The sequence below is a fragment of the Arvicola amphibius genome, chromosome 14 (genome assembly GCF_903992535.2).
Source record: "Arvicola amphibius chromosome 14, mArvAmp1.2, whole genome shotgun sequence".
NCBI classification, from domain to species: Eukaryota; Metazoa; Chordata; class Mammalia; order Rodentia; family Cricetidae; genus Arvicola; species Arvicola amphibius.
Window position 1 is genome coordinate 10,242,046 of NC_052060.1, and position 13,039 is coordinate 10,255,084.

The 13,039-nt window shown below is 44.0% G+C and overlaps 1 protein-coding gene and 1 long non-coding RNA gene across 5 annotated transcripts in view; one reads left to right on the forward strand and one right to left on the reverse strand.

The window, feature by feature from the left end:
• Window positions 1–2,088: 2,088 nt before the first annotated feature.
• LOC119801292 lies at window positions 2,089–9,793 on the forward strand. The gene is made up of 3 exons (XR_005283157.1): window positions 2,089–2,607; window positions 7,507–9,559; window positions 9,767–9,793. It is a non-coding gene; the product is annotated as an uncharacterized LOC119801292 (long non-coding RNA).
• Window positions 9,794–10,948: 1,155 nt separating this feature from the next.
• Window positions 10,949–13,039, reverse strand: part of LOC119801286 (NADPH-dependent 3-keto-steroid reductase HSD3B3-like) — a 47,636-nt gene continuing 45,545 nt past the window's right edge. For all 4 annotated transcript variants that reach the window (XM_038311805.2, XM_038311804.2, XM_038311803.2 and 1 more), the window contains one exon: window positions 10,949–12,136. In XM_038311805.2, coding sequence (XP_038167733.1) covers window positions 11,325–12,136 — 812 coding nt within the window. In that variant the 3' untranslated portion in view covers window positions 10,949–11,324. The remainder of the gene's footprint in view (window positions 12,137–13,039) is intronic.

Sequence of the window (13,039 nt, forward strand, 5' to 3'; positions counted from 1 at the left end):
GTTTGAAACAATTGTTAGATTGAGATATATACCATATTGCAATGTACATCTCTACCTCTGATATTATTTATGTAATGACATTGTTTACCATATTGCAATGTACATCTCTACCTCTGATATTATTTATGTAATGACATTGTTTACCATATTGCAATGTACATTTCTACCTCGGATATTATTTATGTAATGACCCTGTTTACATTTGGAAATCATTGTCTTCATTTATTGCACAGTTGTCCATTCTATTAGTCTTAAAGTTAGATAAGTGTTGAGAATTATATGTTTGTCATATTTATATTTAGGATAATCAGGTTTTTTAGAGACATAGAGATTATATTTAATATAGATAGTATAATCTTCTACCTCTTCGAAGAGCTGTAGAACATGGCCTTTAATCTAACCTAGAGTTTTGTACTTATGAGACACAATCACCTCTGGCAACAATGCTCTACTCCCCAGAGAACCTTGAGCACCAAAGGCACTCCACTGGGAGTTTGTCTTCTTCTTGGCAGAACTGGCCTTTGGGCAAAGAAAAGCTCATACCTTCACTACTGACTAAGATACCAAATATCTATAAGAAAATAAAACAGAATTGTCTTATCTTGCCAAGACAGGATAGAATAGTTCTACTAAAGGTTCATTGCCATTGAAAAATGGTATGTCAGGTAGTGTTAGGCCTTAGGCAAAGTTGGTTGCCTCAACATTGCTAGCGAGACTTTGTGTGGTTACCCAGGTAGACAGTTGTCTCTGTCATCTGTTGCACATTTTGGAAGTTTCTCGTTTGTGCTTCCTGGTTGCTTTAGTAATATTACTTCCCTTCTCAGATCTTTGATGGGGTTAAAGATTAGATAATTGTAGCTACCTTCTACATTATTTAGACTTCCTGAAGTAGAATGTGTTGTAAAATTTGTTATATGTTTCTCGCCTAATATTGTTTGCTTCTTGTAATTTTATATGATCTATTCCCATTGTATATAGTTGTACTTGGTTTCTGAATCTGCCTTAATTAGACAAAAGGGGGAGATGTTGGGGCAGCTGACCAATCCCTGCTTTCAGGGGCGTGGCTGCTCCAGGTGAAAAAGGTACCTTTAAAAAGAACCGGGTTGGGGATAGGCGACCCTGTTTTTCCTCCCGCTTGACTCTCTGCTTCTCTGGAACCTTGGCTTTGTAAGTGTATCCCACTTTCTCTTTTTATTAAAACTGGTTTATTCTAAAAGGACTATTTTTGGTTATATCCAAATTCCTCCGACTGCCGATACATATAACTTATTTACAAATTTTTTCCTCTTAATTTAAATTTTGTCCTACATTTCTACATTCCTTTAAATTCTGATCTCTATTTCTGAGCACTTAATACTCACATATCCACCGATTTTTTTCTCGTGGGTCCCTCATGTCTTGTCACTTCTTTTTTGGGGGGGGGGTTGCAATTATCCTCACATCTGGGTCCCATTATGCTGGGATTTGATGCTAGCCAGGACCCTCAATTATTTCTCTCGACCAGACCCTAACCTAAACTATCTCTCTCTGGACTGGTGTGGAGTCACAGAAATAAAGACACTACTCACATGAATTTATCAGGAGGGAGATTCTCAGTGGTCCTTCATGAAGTCCTGAGTTCACATCCTGAAGAATTCTTCTCGTTTATTCTTCAAACAGTCTTTATATCAAAACTTAAGTTAGGGGACATACATTAGCATTCTGTCTCCTAGGTAACCAGGTTAATGGCTTTCAGTCACATCCACAACTACCTGTCTACTGTGTATGCTAGCTGTCACATAGGTTTGAATTAGCATTCCTCTTAGGCATCCTCCAAATTACAAAGAAGGAGCCTGCTTGTTGGGGTTTCTGTCCTGCCTGGTTCCCACAGTTGTTAGGTCCCAAAGAATCACCCAGAAGGTCTACATACGTTATAAAATTGATTGGCCCATTAGCTCAGGCTTTGTATTAGCTCCAACTTATATTAACCCATTATTCTTATCTATGTTAGCCACTTGGCTTGGTACCTTTTACAGTGGCGAAGGTCACATCCTGCTTCTTTGGTGTCTGGCCAGGATTGCACAGAGAGCTTCCTTCTTCCCAGAATACTCCTGTTCTCATTGCCCTGCCTCTACTTCCTGTCTGTTTGTCCTGCTTATGCTTCCTGCCTGGCTACTGGCAAATCAGCATTTATTTAAAACATAATTGACAGGATATAGAATTGTCCTGCACTATTGATTCAAATAGTATTTTGCCCCTATACCCATGTAGGATGATCAATTTGCACATCAGGACTGCTCTGAACCTCCACCAGAGTTTCCTTGGGCGTCGCCCTGCCCAGGCATAGGTCACCACCTTTCTGGTCCTAATGTGTGTGCTCGTGCTCCACCTCCCCAGACCTTTAATCATTCACTTTACCAGATAAAACTGTGTTCTGCAAGAGCGCCAGCTGTAGGAGGTTCTTCTATGTGTCATTTTCATTGGTTAACCAATAGAGAAACTGCTTGGCCTAATAGGGTAGAACTTAGGTAGGTGGAGATGACAGAACTGTATTCTGGAAGGAAGAAAGCAGAGAGTCGGAGAGAGCCACCATGGAGCTGTCAGGTCAGACAAGCTGAATCTTTTCCGGTAAGCCGTGACCTTGTGGTGATATACAGATTATTAGAAATAGGTTAAATCAAGATGTGAGAGTTAGCCAATAAGAGGCTAGAGATAATGGCCAATCAGTGTCTTAATTAATACAATTTCTGTGTGATTATTTCAGATGTAAGCTAGCCAGGTGGCTGGAACAGAACAAAACCTCCCCCGGCTCTCCATGCAACAGTTTGGTGGCCCAACGTGGCCAACTAAATCTACTTAAAAACCTGAGAAAGCTCAATTTTAAACACAGAAAAAAAAACAGAGTTTAACACAGCTTTTTGCTGTTTGCTGGTAGTGTGCTGCAGAGAGATTTTCCTGACTTAGCAGTAAAAACAAAACAAAACGAGAAGAATAACCCCCCACCCTTTTAAAAGGAGGCTTCCTGGGCCCTGCCACTGGTGCAAACTCTGGCTATGGAGCATTTGTGGGCCTGATGTTTGTGTTCCCACTTGGAGTTAGGAACAGAGTTCCTGAGACCATGCCTGTGCTTGGTGCTCCCTGCCTGGGCAGGCAGTGGGATCAGGTCTACTAGGCATGCACAGGCAGGAGAGCATGGCAGATTCCTGCTGCCATACACAGGGATTTTTCCACACTCTGCAGGGCTCTGTGTGGCAGATTTGGCTGTACCTCAGATAAAAAGAGCTTATGTGCTGCAAACTCATTCTCAGAGTTAAAGTGCCGAGTGTGGCTCCTACCTGGTGGTCCCAGAGCTAGCAGAAATGGTCCATCCACCATTTTGAAATTGGAGAGAGGTGGAGCCAACATCCAGAACAGCTGCAACCAACCTGCTTAGCATTTTAAAATCTCTTCAAGACAGTAGAGAATTAAAGACAATGCAATAGGACAGATTCAGACATAAAAGACCTCTAAATTGGTCACAATCTTGGATAAATGTATGAGGCTTGGGAGAGAGAAGAAAAAGAGTATAGAGATTCCTAAAATAAAGTTAATGCTTTAAAAAAGGGTAAAGTCTTTAAAGAGACAGAGTACAGATAATCATAGTTTAAAGGAAATAAAAAAATGAGACACGTAAAAATGGAAAATTCACACAGAGTCTGGATTCTGTATATTATTGTGTTTTCTTTAAATTTTTTGACTGTGAAGGAGCTAAGTACAGAGAGATGTTTCATTGTGTGGGCTGTTAAGCTAAACCAGCATGGATGTTATAAAGGTATTATGACTTCAGAATTTGGGTCTAAGGATATGATGTTTTGGAAAAGAGGTTCTTCTTTTGTTTTCACAGAAGATGAGAACCTGTGGATTGCCTCTAGGCAAATATGGTTTGATAGATCACGCCCTCCCGAAAGGTTTCTGTGAACACCCTCAAGAAATTATTTTGCCCAACTGGTGACTGAGATGAATCTAGCACACAGGATACACCTTGAAAGACCTGATTAACAGTGCCCCCAATCAACACGAAGCAGTATGGATAAATCTATGCCATATTCCCAAATATTGTTTATAAATGTTCTTTTACATTTAAAGGGAGAATATTATATAGATACGAATAATTTGCATTGGTATAAATCTTGCTTAATTGATATAAATTTAAGGTCAATTTTGTTATATGTATATGTATTTCTGATCTTGATTAAGGTATTGTGTAGCTCATTTAAAAATGTAATGTATAATTAAGAAATATAGGTTAATAGGTAATCATCTATAACAGTCAATTTGTAGTTACATTAGTTAGATTTTCTAGATGTGCATATTTTTATTTTTATTTATATTTCAGATAGGCATTCTTCAGATCTTTCAAAGACTACAGAATATGGCATTTAAAATATTTTAATAAGTTAGGACTTTTCATGATAATGAGACACATCTGCTCCTGGCAGCACCAAGCTACTTCGTGAGGATGTTGGGCATTGAAGATGCTCCTTATGGAGTTAGTTATGGAGTTTCTGGCCATTTGGGCCAGAAACTGCTCTTGCCTGGACTGTTGTATAAACTTGACATGACAAACCCACAGAGAGATGACTGCTGAACTTGCCAAAAGGCGAGATGGTCTTTCGGGGTTCCTGATTCATAAAAGAGTCTGTGAGACATTCTGCAGGATACAGAAGAAAGTGACTGAACTGTCTTTGAAATTTCCTGCTTCCTGGAAAAGTCTGCTGGATACTACGGGCCTGTAGGCTGAAGATCGATGCCCCAATGGTACAGAATAACTTTGGGTAGGCAGCGAGATGTCTCTGTCATTTCTAGAGTTTTGGAAGTTGCTTACAATGCACTTCCTGTTTACTTAGGTAATATTATATCCTTCTGGAGTCTTTGATGGAATTGAAGAATAGATAGATAGTTATAGTTTTCCTTTGTTATAATAAAAGTTAAAATAGATATAAATATTGTAACTGTAATTCTTGCTTGATAACTGTTTTGTTATAGGTAATTTTACTATGTTAAAGTTAAAGCCTTCCTTTCTTTTTAAACAGAAAAGGGAAAATGGTGTGAGAGGTCCTTCTGTTTATGTGTTGGTTTCATTGGTTAATCAGTAAAGAAACTGCTTGACCTGATAGGGCATAACTTAGGTAGGCAGAGAAGACAGAACTGAATTCTCGGAGGAAGAAAGCAGAGAGTCAGAGAGAGCCACCATGGAGCCTCCAGGTCAGACATGCTGAGTCTTTCTCAGTAAGCCACGACCTTGTGGTGATATATACAGATTATTAGAAATGGGTTAAATCAATATGTGAGAGTTAGCCAATAAGGGGCTAAAGATAATGGGCCAGGTAGTTATTTAAATGAATACAGTTTTGGTGTGATTACTTCGGGTGTAAGATAGCCAGGCAGCTGGGAACAAAGCGCCACCCTCTTGCCATCAACAGAGCAACAACATCCTGACCTTTTGTTAGGTTGTAACTGCCTGTCTAGTAGGCTAGTGACCATCCTCATGTGGGGCCTATGGCTTTAGAGCCTGGATGCCACACCATACAGAAATATGGGCCTACAACAGTTCAACAATTTCATTGGCAGATAAGCTTAATTTGTTATGTTATTGTCACACATGCAATTCATATGGATTAAACTCTTTTTAAAACTATTTTATAGACTCTTTGAAATTTCATAGAGTGTATTTTGATCCTATCCACCTGCAACTCCCTACCTTTAGCTTCTCCCAGATCCACCCCTACTCAACGTAAATAAAAATGTTTGCTGGTAAATAGATAGAACTATTTGGGAAGGGGAGAAAAGAGACAAGGGAAGGAATACTGGGCAGGATAGCTAAAACTAAGTGCCATTTGAGGGGTTGTTTAGAAACTTCTTAAAATATAACATACATAAAATAATTCTAAACTGGAATCACCACTTGCAGGGGAGACAAAGCCCCAACTAGACATCTCTCACCACCAAATGAAACCACCAGTACTGGAAATGGTTACCTATAATCTAGTTTGGTTGTTGGCCATTGGAGCCCCATAGCAATCTATAGATAACCCTGGCTATTGGCAAGTCTGTTGGTTGTTCTCCCCAAACTGGTGTTAAGGTCTTATTGTTGAAGAGAGCACTTTCATAGCTCACTAAACATGGACAAGTTGAACTGGTGCCTGCATAGAGCAAATAATTTTGTTTGTGTTTTCTTCCTTGACTCCTTTCAGTTTTCAAGTCTTGAACTGTTTCTATTATCTGTTTGATTGTTTTTCCTTGGTTTCCTAGGATATCATTTACGGATTTACTCAATTCTTCAAACTTTTTGTTATTCTTCTCATCTATTTCTTTTTCTCTCTCATTTTTTTTAATTAAAATTTACCATCTCCTCCCCTCTTACTTCCCCTTCCCTCTCCTCCCCTCCACCCATACCCCAACTCCCTCCCTCTCCAGGCCAAAGAGCCATCAGGGTTCCCTACACTATATTAAGTCCAAGGTCCTCCCAACTCCCTCCAGGTCCAGGAAGGTGAGCAACCAAACTGACAAGGCTCACACAGAGCCCGTCCTTGTCGTAGAGACCAAGCCCATCGCCATTGTCCTTGGCTTCTCAGTCAGCCTCCACCGTCAGCCACTTTCAGAGAGTCCGGATTGGTCGGATGTTCCATCAGTCCTATTCCAACTGGACTTGGTGATCTCCCGTTAGTTCTCTCCCGCCGTCTCCGTGGGTGAACGCATCCCTCACGGTTCTGACTTTCTTTCTCATGTTCTTCCTCTCATCTATTTCTTTAAGAGAGTTTTCACCTTTTGTTTAAGGGCCTCTATCACTTTCAAAAAGTCAATGCTTTCTACTTCTTCTTGATTGAGGTGTTCAAATCTTCCTGTTGTATGATTGCTGGGTTCTGGTGATTTCATGTTATTTTTCAGATTGCTGGAGGAATTCTTGCATTGGCGCCTGCCCATCTCTTCTTCTGAATGCTACTCTATGGATCTTCTTTTACAGGATCAGGTGTCCATGCTTGCCAAGGAGATCCCAGAAAAAGGGCCTACCTTGCTGCAGGCAGGCTATTGAAACAAAGAAACTCCCTCCCGCCAGTTGCACTCCCTACCTGGTCCCAGTGCCCAGATCAGGCTGAGCTGGAGATGTTATGTACCCGAAGACTGGAGGAAGAAGGGAGGGTTTTTCTGGATGCAAGCCGGATGGGGTAGGAAGAGAGAGGCAGTAGCCAGGGTGGTACATTAACTTTTAAAGTCAGACTTTCCTTGTTTTTTTTTTTAAATTTTTATAGCACAGCAGTCCTATGGGTATTATTTTATTTTAGAACTTTATTAAATTTCCCTTCTTGTTCCTTTGTAGGTGATATTTGCTTTCATGGAAGTCTTCTGTGTCTTCTCAAGTCTGTCAGTCTCTTTTCCTGTGCCTGCCTCCCTTTCTCCTTCTGTCCCTCCTTCCCTCCCTCTCCCTCCCTTTGTCCTACCCTCCCTTCCTCCCTCCTTTCTCTCCTTATCATGCTCCCTCCTTTACAGGTGATGTGAAGGAGCCCTTCTTACTGCTGTGCTCCCGAGTGCACCCCGATTCCCATAATGATGACTTATAAGGCTTGCTGAAATGCCCAAGTCACTTCTGTTGCTGTGATAAATTCCCTGGCTAGAAGCAGCATAAGGGGGAGAGAGTTTTATTTGGCATACTGTCACGGGTTATGGTCCATTGTTTTGGGGAAATCAAGGCAGAGACTTAAGAGGCTGGTCACATACACAGTCAAGAGCACAGAGGTGCAAATGCATCCATGCAGCCGGCCTGTGGCTTCTGCTCCCTGTAGCTTTCTTAGCTCTCACACCATCTCACCTTGATTAAGAACAGACATGCACAGGGGTCAACCTGTTCTACATACTTCCTTGGAAAGGCTGTCTTCCCAGGAGATTCCAGGTCAAGTCAAGACCATGGTTATAACTAACCAGCAGAGGGGGCTGTGTGATGTCAGGTTTCTATCTGGAGCAAATGAGCCCTGGGTTAGCAGTGAGGAACCTTTTTCCTCCCTGGTGTCTCGTCCACTCCGCCCCAAGCTTGCCTCACTAGACCTGAATTCCATTTTGCTGCAGTCACATGCACCTGACATCCATCTTACTATTAGATTCTTGGGGTGTCCCCTCATCTTTTCAAATTCATCTGCCCCAGGAAGCTGAACGTAAATACCTACTGCTTTTCATAGGATATTGAGCAGGGCCTGGGGTCTGTCCCGTGACTGTCATTATCCATTACTAAAGCTGACAGTTTCTACTTCCCTCATCCAGCTAGAATACCGCCCTCCCTTAGCACTTGACCACTCTCGGGGCACTGATCCCCTACCCAATGTCACGGTTTTCTCCCTCTACTAGACTATAAGCCTAGATATGAGATGGAGCACTGAGGTCAAAGCCCCGGGTTCAGCATCAACTACGTTTTCTTAGCCTGCTTACTTCTTTTCTGTCAGATTGCAAGTCTTTAAATTGAAAGCTTGTATCAAGTTTTCTGAAGGTTCCGGTTTTGATGATGTGTATGTGTGGGAGTCACACCAAGGGCAAAGAGTTAGGTCACTGTTGCCTCCCATCATCTTGTTAAGAAACAGCATTCCACACTCTTACCGGGGAGCAGGAGCCACCCACCCTCTTCCTTGAGCTGTGTGTTCTCACTCTGCTTGCCAAAGCTCACACTCCAGTACTTGGCGATCTAAGACCAAGCATTGCCTCTGGCCATTGTCCTACAGATGGTCTCATTCGCTGGACACTCTGCTGGGTCCCCAGAGGCCACCCTTGTCCAGTGCCTGACTCTGTATGGCACCCAGGACACGCACCGACTCTCAGCAAACCCGGCTTCAGTGGTGTCCAGTGTCTTTACTCACCTCGGCCCTCCCCTGCTTGAACACGCCTCCTCTGCACCATCTCTCCAGCTGTCGGCCCAGCATGGATCCATCTGACTCGCCTTTCCAAGTCCCACCTGTCTCCTGAACCTTTCCCAGACACCTTCTGCTCAGTTCCTTTCTTTCAGTCATATGCACACCACACTTAAACCCGTGGGGGAGCTCTGCCCTGTGCTTCCCTTATTCCATGACCACAGACTGCATAATCCTGGGGAAAAGGAAAGGGGGTTCACAGGCTTGGGCAGGTGCCGTTTTTTTGAGCCTTTACTGCCTCCTTGTGGTAATTTGCATGTAGTACATAGCCCCTTTGTGAAGGCCTTTACCACTCTGTGTTTAGATGAGTAGGTAAGGGGGGGTCTTTGTTATTCAAAGCATACTAAGGCCTTATGTTTGTCAGGCTAGATACACAAACCAGTTTCTTCTTTCCAGCCACTCTGGCTAGACCTTGGGAGACTGCTTTTCCCAGAGAAAACGGTCCAGTGGATTCAGTGAGGGATTTCAGCAGGCTGAAATCAAGATTGAAGATCCTTTCCCATACCCCACCAGAATCACTTCCTTCTGAGCTAATAGAACCTGCTTATGGAAGGTGTTCAGTGTACCCCAGGTGTGTGGACACTCACTCTGGACAAGCTGCCTGGGGTGTATGTGCACCAGTCCTCAGCTGTGCCCAACCTGGATGCCCAGTAAGAGCTTTTCCTTGTGTCATTGCAGATAGAGCATTTCCCCCTTCCTTCTGGACAGTGACTGCTGGGGCTAAATCCTTAGTCACTGTTCAGCTCAAAGAATTTATGGATGTAGGAGTCAACACATAATCATATAACCAACTGTTGTTAGAAAGAAATCTTCCTTGGGATTAATGTTCCAAGGTAACTCTTCCTTTTATTCCATAGGACATCGTCCAGTGAGCTGAACTGAGGGGGGTCTCTTGGCCTGGCAGGGACAAAGAAAGCAGAACCAGATAAGAAGGCAGAGCGTACACTGCCAGATGACCAAGGCAGAGCGTACACTTCCAGATGACCCTCTGTACACGTGAGACAAAGTGGACTTCCTAGGCTATGAACGGCCTGTTTGAAAGTGAGGCTGTTTCCTCATATGTCAGTGGTCAGGGTAACACTCTTCCATTTGGTTTACTGTAAGGAACTCCAGCGTGGCTTTGTCTCCTGATCCTAGCACAGGAGCTCAGTCCCAGCCAATGGCTTCCTATAAACATTAATTAATGCAGGGTGAGAAAGAAGTTTTGATGTTGGGTGAGACTTTAGTGTTGTCTGTGAAACCAAAAGGCAGGCAAGTTAATACCCAGTTGGGACAAGAGACAGTTTTTTCCTCTATACTGTGTCCCCACAGCTCCTTCAGTTTGATGGTGTCCGGTGGAGCTGACAGGGCTTCTTTGAACTGCGGGTTCTGTAGTCAGCGACTTACTCAGTTCTCCTGTAAGACCTCAGGTTTGCTTTGACTGGGTTCCTATGCTCAGGGAAACTGAGGGATGAGGAGGGAGAGGGGGTAAAAGATGCTAAGGCAATAGAAGGATGTGGCGTGGGAGATGGGGAAACAGAAGACAAGAGAAGGAGAGGCAGTTACATTTAGAGGTCGGATTGTAGATCTTCATTATAGGCTCAGGAGGAAGTACATTAGAAAGAGACTCTCAGATCATCTCTGATGCCCAGGGCCATCTGTGACAGTTCTCACACCCTCCCAGGTACCTCTTAAGGCTTGTCCTGGTTCTAAAGAGGCCCTCGAAAGTTGGTAAGAAGGGTAAGAAGGAGGGAGACGAAGGGAGGCAAGACTCTTCCCTCAAGGAAGAGTCTATGTTCCAGGGCTCTGCTGGTACCCACTGACAAGCACTGTGAGCTCCACCATGCAGTGGGAGGAGGGTTTGAACTTCCTAAGACCATAGGCAAGATGCTGTCTGTGACCTGGTGATGCTGAACCGAGGAACTCTAGGTCAGTCAGGTAGTCTGTGCTTGGGCCCGTCGACCGACGCAGGAGTGAGATCCTGTTTCTGTTCTGACTATAGCCTTAACTGGATACGGAAAGGGAAGCCGGAAATGAGATTGACCAAACCAAGTTGCAGATTAGGCATTAATATTTTTTTATTGTTCTTTACCGCGAGCTTTATGAAGCCATGGAAATCTTCCCTGACAAAAAATGCTGTGGGTCTCTGAGAGGGGAAGTGGAAACACTGACGGAATTCTAAGTTACAAGAGGCTCCAGGCAGTTCAGCGCCAGCAACTGAGCCTTTGGTCCTAGCAGCTGAGGCACAGCCTCTTGTTTTGCTGCACAAGTGTTTAGGGCAGAAGGTTGTGGCTGGACCAGAGGCTGGCAAGGCTTCTGGTGACCTGAAGACAAGTTGGCCAGTATATCAAAGGGAAGTGTAAGAGTTGGCTTGTGTCTTAGACCTGTTCTTGAGGCTCTGATGGCACCTAGGGCCATGTTCCTGCCATCATCACGTCACTGAGTCTTTGTGTTCAGTGTCCCCTTGTGCTGCTCCACCAGTGACCCGACCCACTCCGAAGTTTTCTCCCTGGCTTCCTCCCAGCTGACAGGTGGCTCATAGCCCAGATCTCTCTGCGCTTTCTTGTATGAGAAGGTGAACACACTATTTAACACTGTGACCATGAAGCGGCTTAAGGGAGGCTGGTAGTTGTAGATTGGATGCAGCAGGAAGCTCACAACTTCCAGTAGGAAGCCAAGCCAGTACAGCAGGGACAGAGGAAGGCTCCAACCGGAATCGAGGTGGAGGCCCCATTCCTTGCTCATGTTACTAACTAAATCACAAAAGCTTTGGTGAGGAGTGTCATCTGAGATGTAGTAGAATTGTCCTTGGATGTTTGATGACGTCTTGGGGTCTCGAAGGTTCCTGGCAGCCAGAATGTGTGCCCAGGCCCCATTGGTCACATACACTGAGTTGGCCACAGAGAATTTGGAAAAATTCCGAATAACGCCATTGTTTTTGAGTGCTCTATTCACTGTGCCCAAAAGCAGTTGGCTTCCTTCTCCATAGATGAATGGGAGTCTTAAGGCACAAGTCTGCAAAGTGCCGCCAGCTTTCAGGGTGCGCCCATTGGCTGCCAGCACAGCCTTCTCACCCATCTTCTTGCTGTATGGGTATGGGTGAGACCACTTGCTTTCGAGATTCTCTTCCTCACAGGCATTCCGGACGATCTCCTTGTAGGAGTTTGGTCCAGCCACGGACACTGAGCTGCTGTAGATGAAGACTGGAACACTCTCTTCCACACAAGCATCCAACAGGAGCTGAGTACCTGCTCATAGGAAGCTCGCCATTACCGACAGGAAATAAACCAAAGGGCTCATTGTGGTCATGATGTCAGATTCAGGGCCTCCTCGACCCCACTGGAAGGGCCGCTACAGATCCAAATGCCTTCTGACCTGATCTTGACTCAAATCGCCATTCTACAGCCACAGACTAACCCTAAAATTAGATTCTGGAAAACAGGGATTTCTAGGTTTCTCAATTCATAGGTCTCTCTCTCTGTCTCTCTCTGTCTCCCTCTGTCTCTCTCTGTCTCTCTGTCTCTCTGTCTGTCTGTCTCTGTCTCTCTCTGTCTCTGTCTCTCTCTGTCTCTGTCTCTGTCTCTCTCTCTCTTTCTGTCTGTCTGTCTGTCTCTCTCTGCATGTACTTACTTTTCAGTGCTAGGGATCAAACCTAGGATTTCCATATGTTAGATTAGGCCCGCCCCACCGAGCCACTGAGTCTTCGTTTGCTTTTTGTTCCTGTGAAAAGGTTTATATATTGCTTAGATGTTCTGATAAGTTTCACAGAGGAAAGTCACCCCAGGAACCAAGGCAGAAACCATGGAGGAATGCTATTTATTACTTTGTTTCCCATGTTCCCAGCAAGCTTGCCCATAGAATAAAGGACCACCTGCCAAGTGGTAACAGCTCACAGTGGCCCCAGAGCCCTCCCATATCAATCATTAATCAAGAAAGTAGCCCACTGATATCCCCAGAGGCCAATCTGATAGAAGCAACTCTGCAGTTGTGGGTCCCTCTTTCCAGGTGACTGCTATGTTTCAAGATGATACAAACTAAAGCCAGCATTTTTATTCTGGAAAATTATTCCTTTCTGTTTTCTAAAAACTGGCATCAATAAATTCCCATTTAGTTTGGGGATGTTGCTCAGTGTTTGAGCCTTTGCCTTGTGT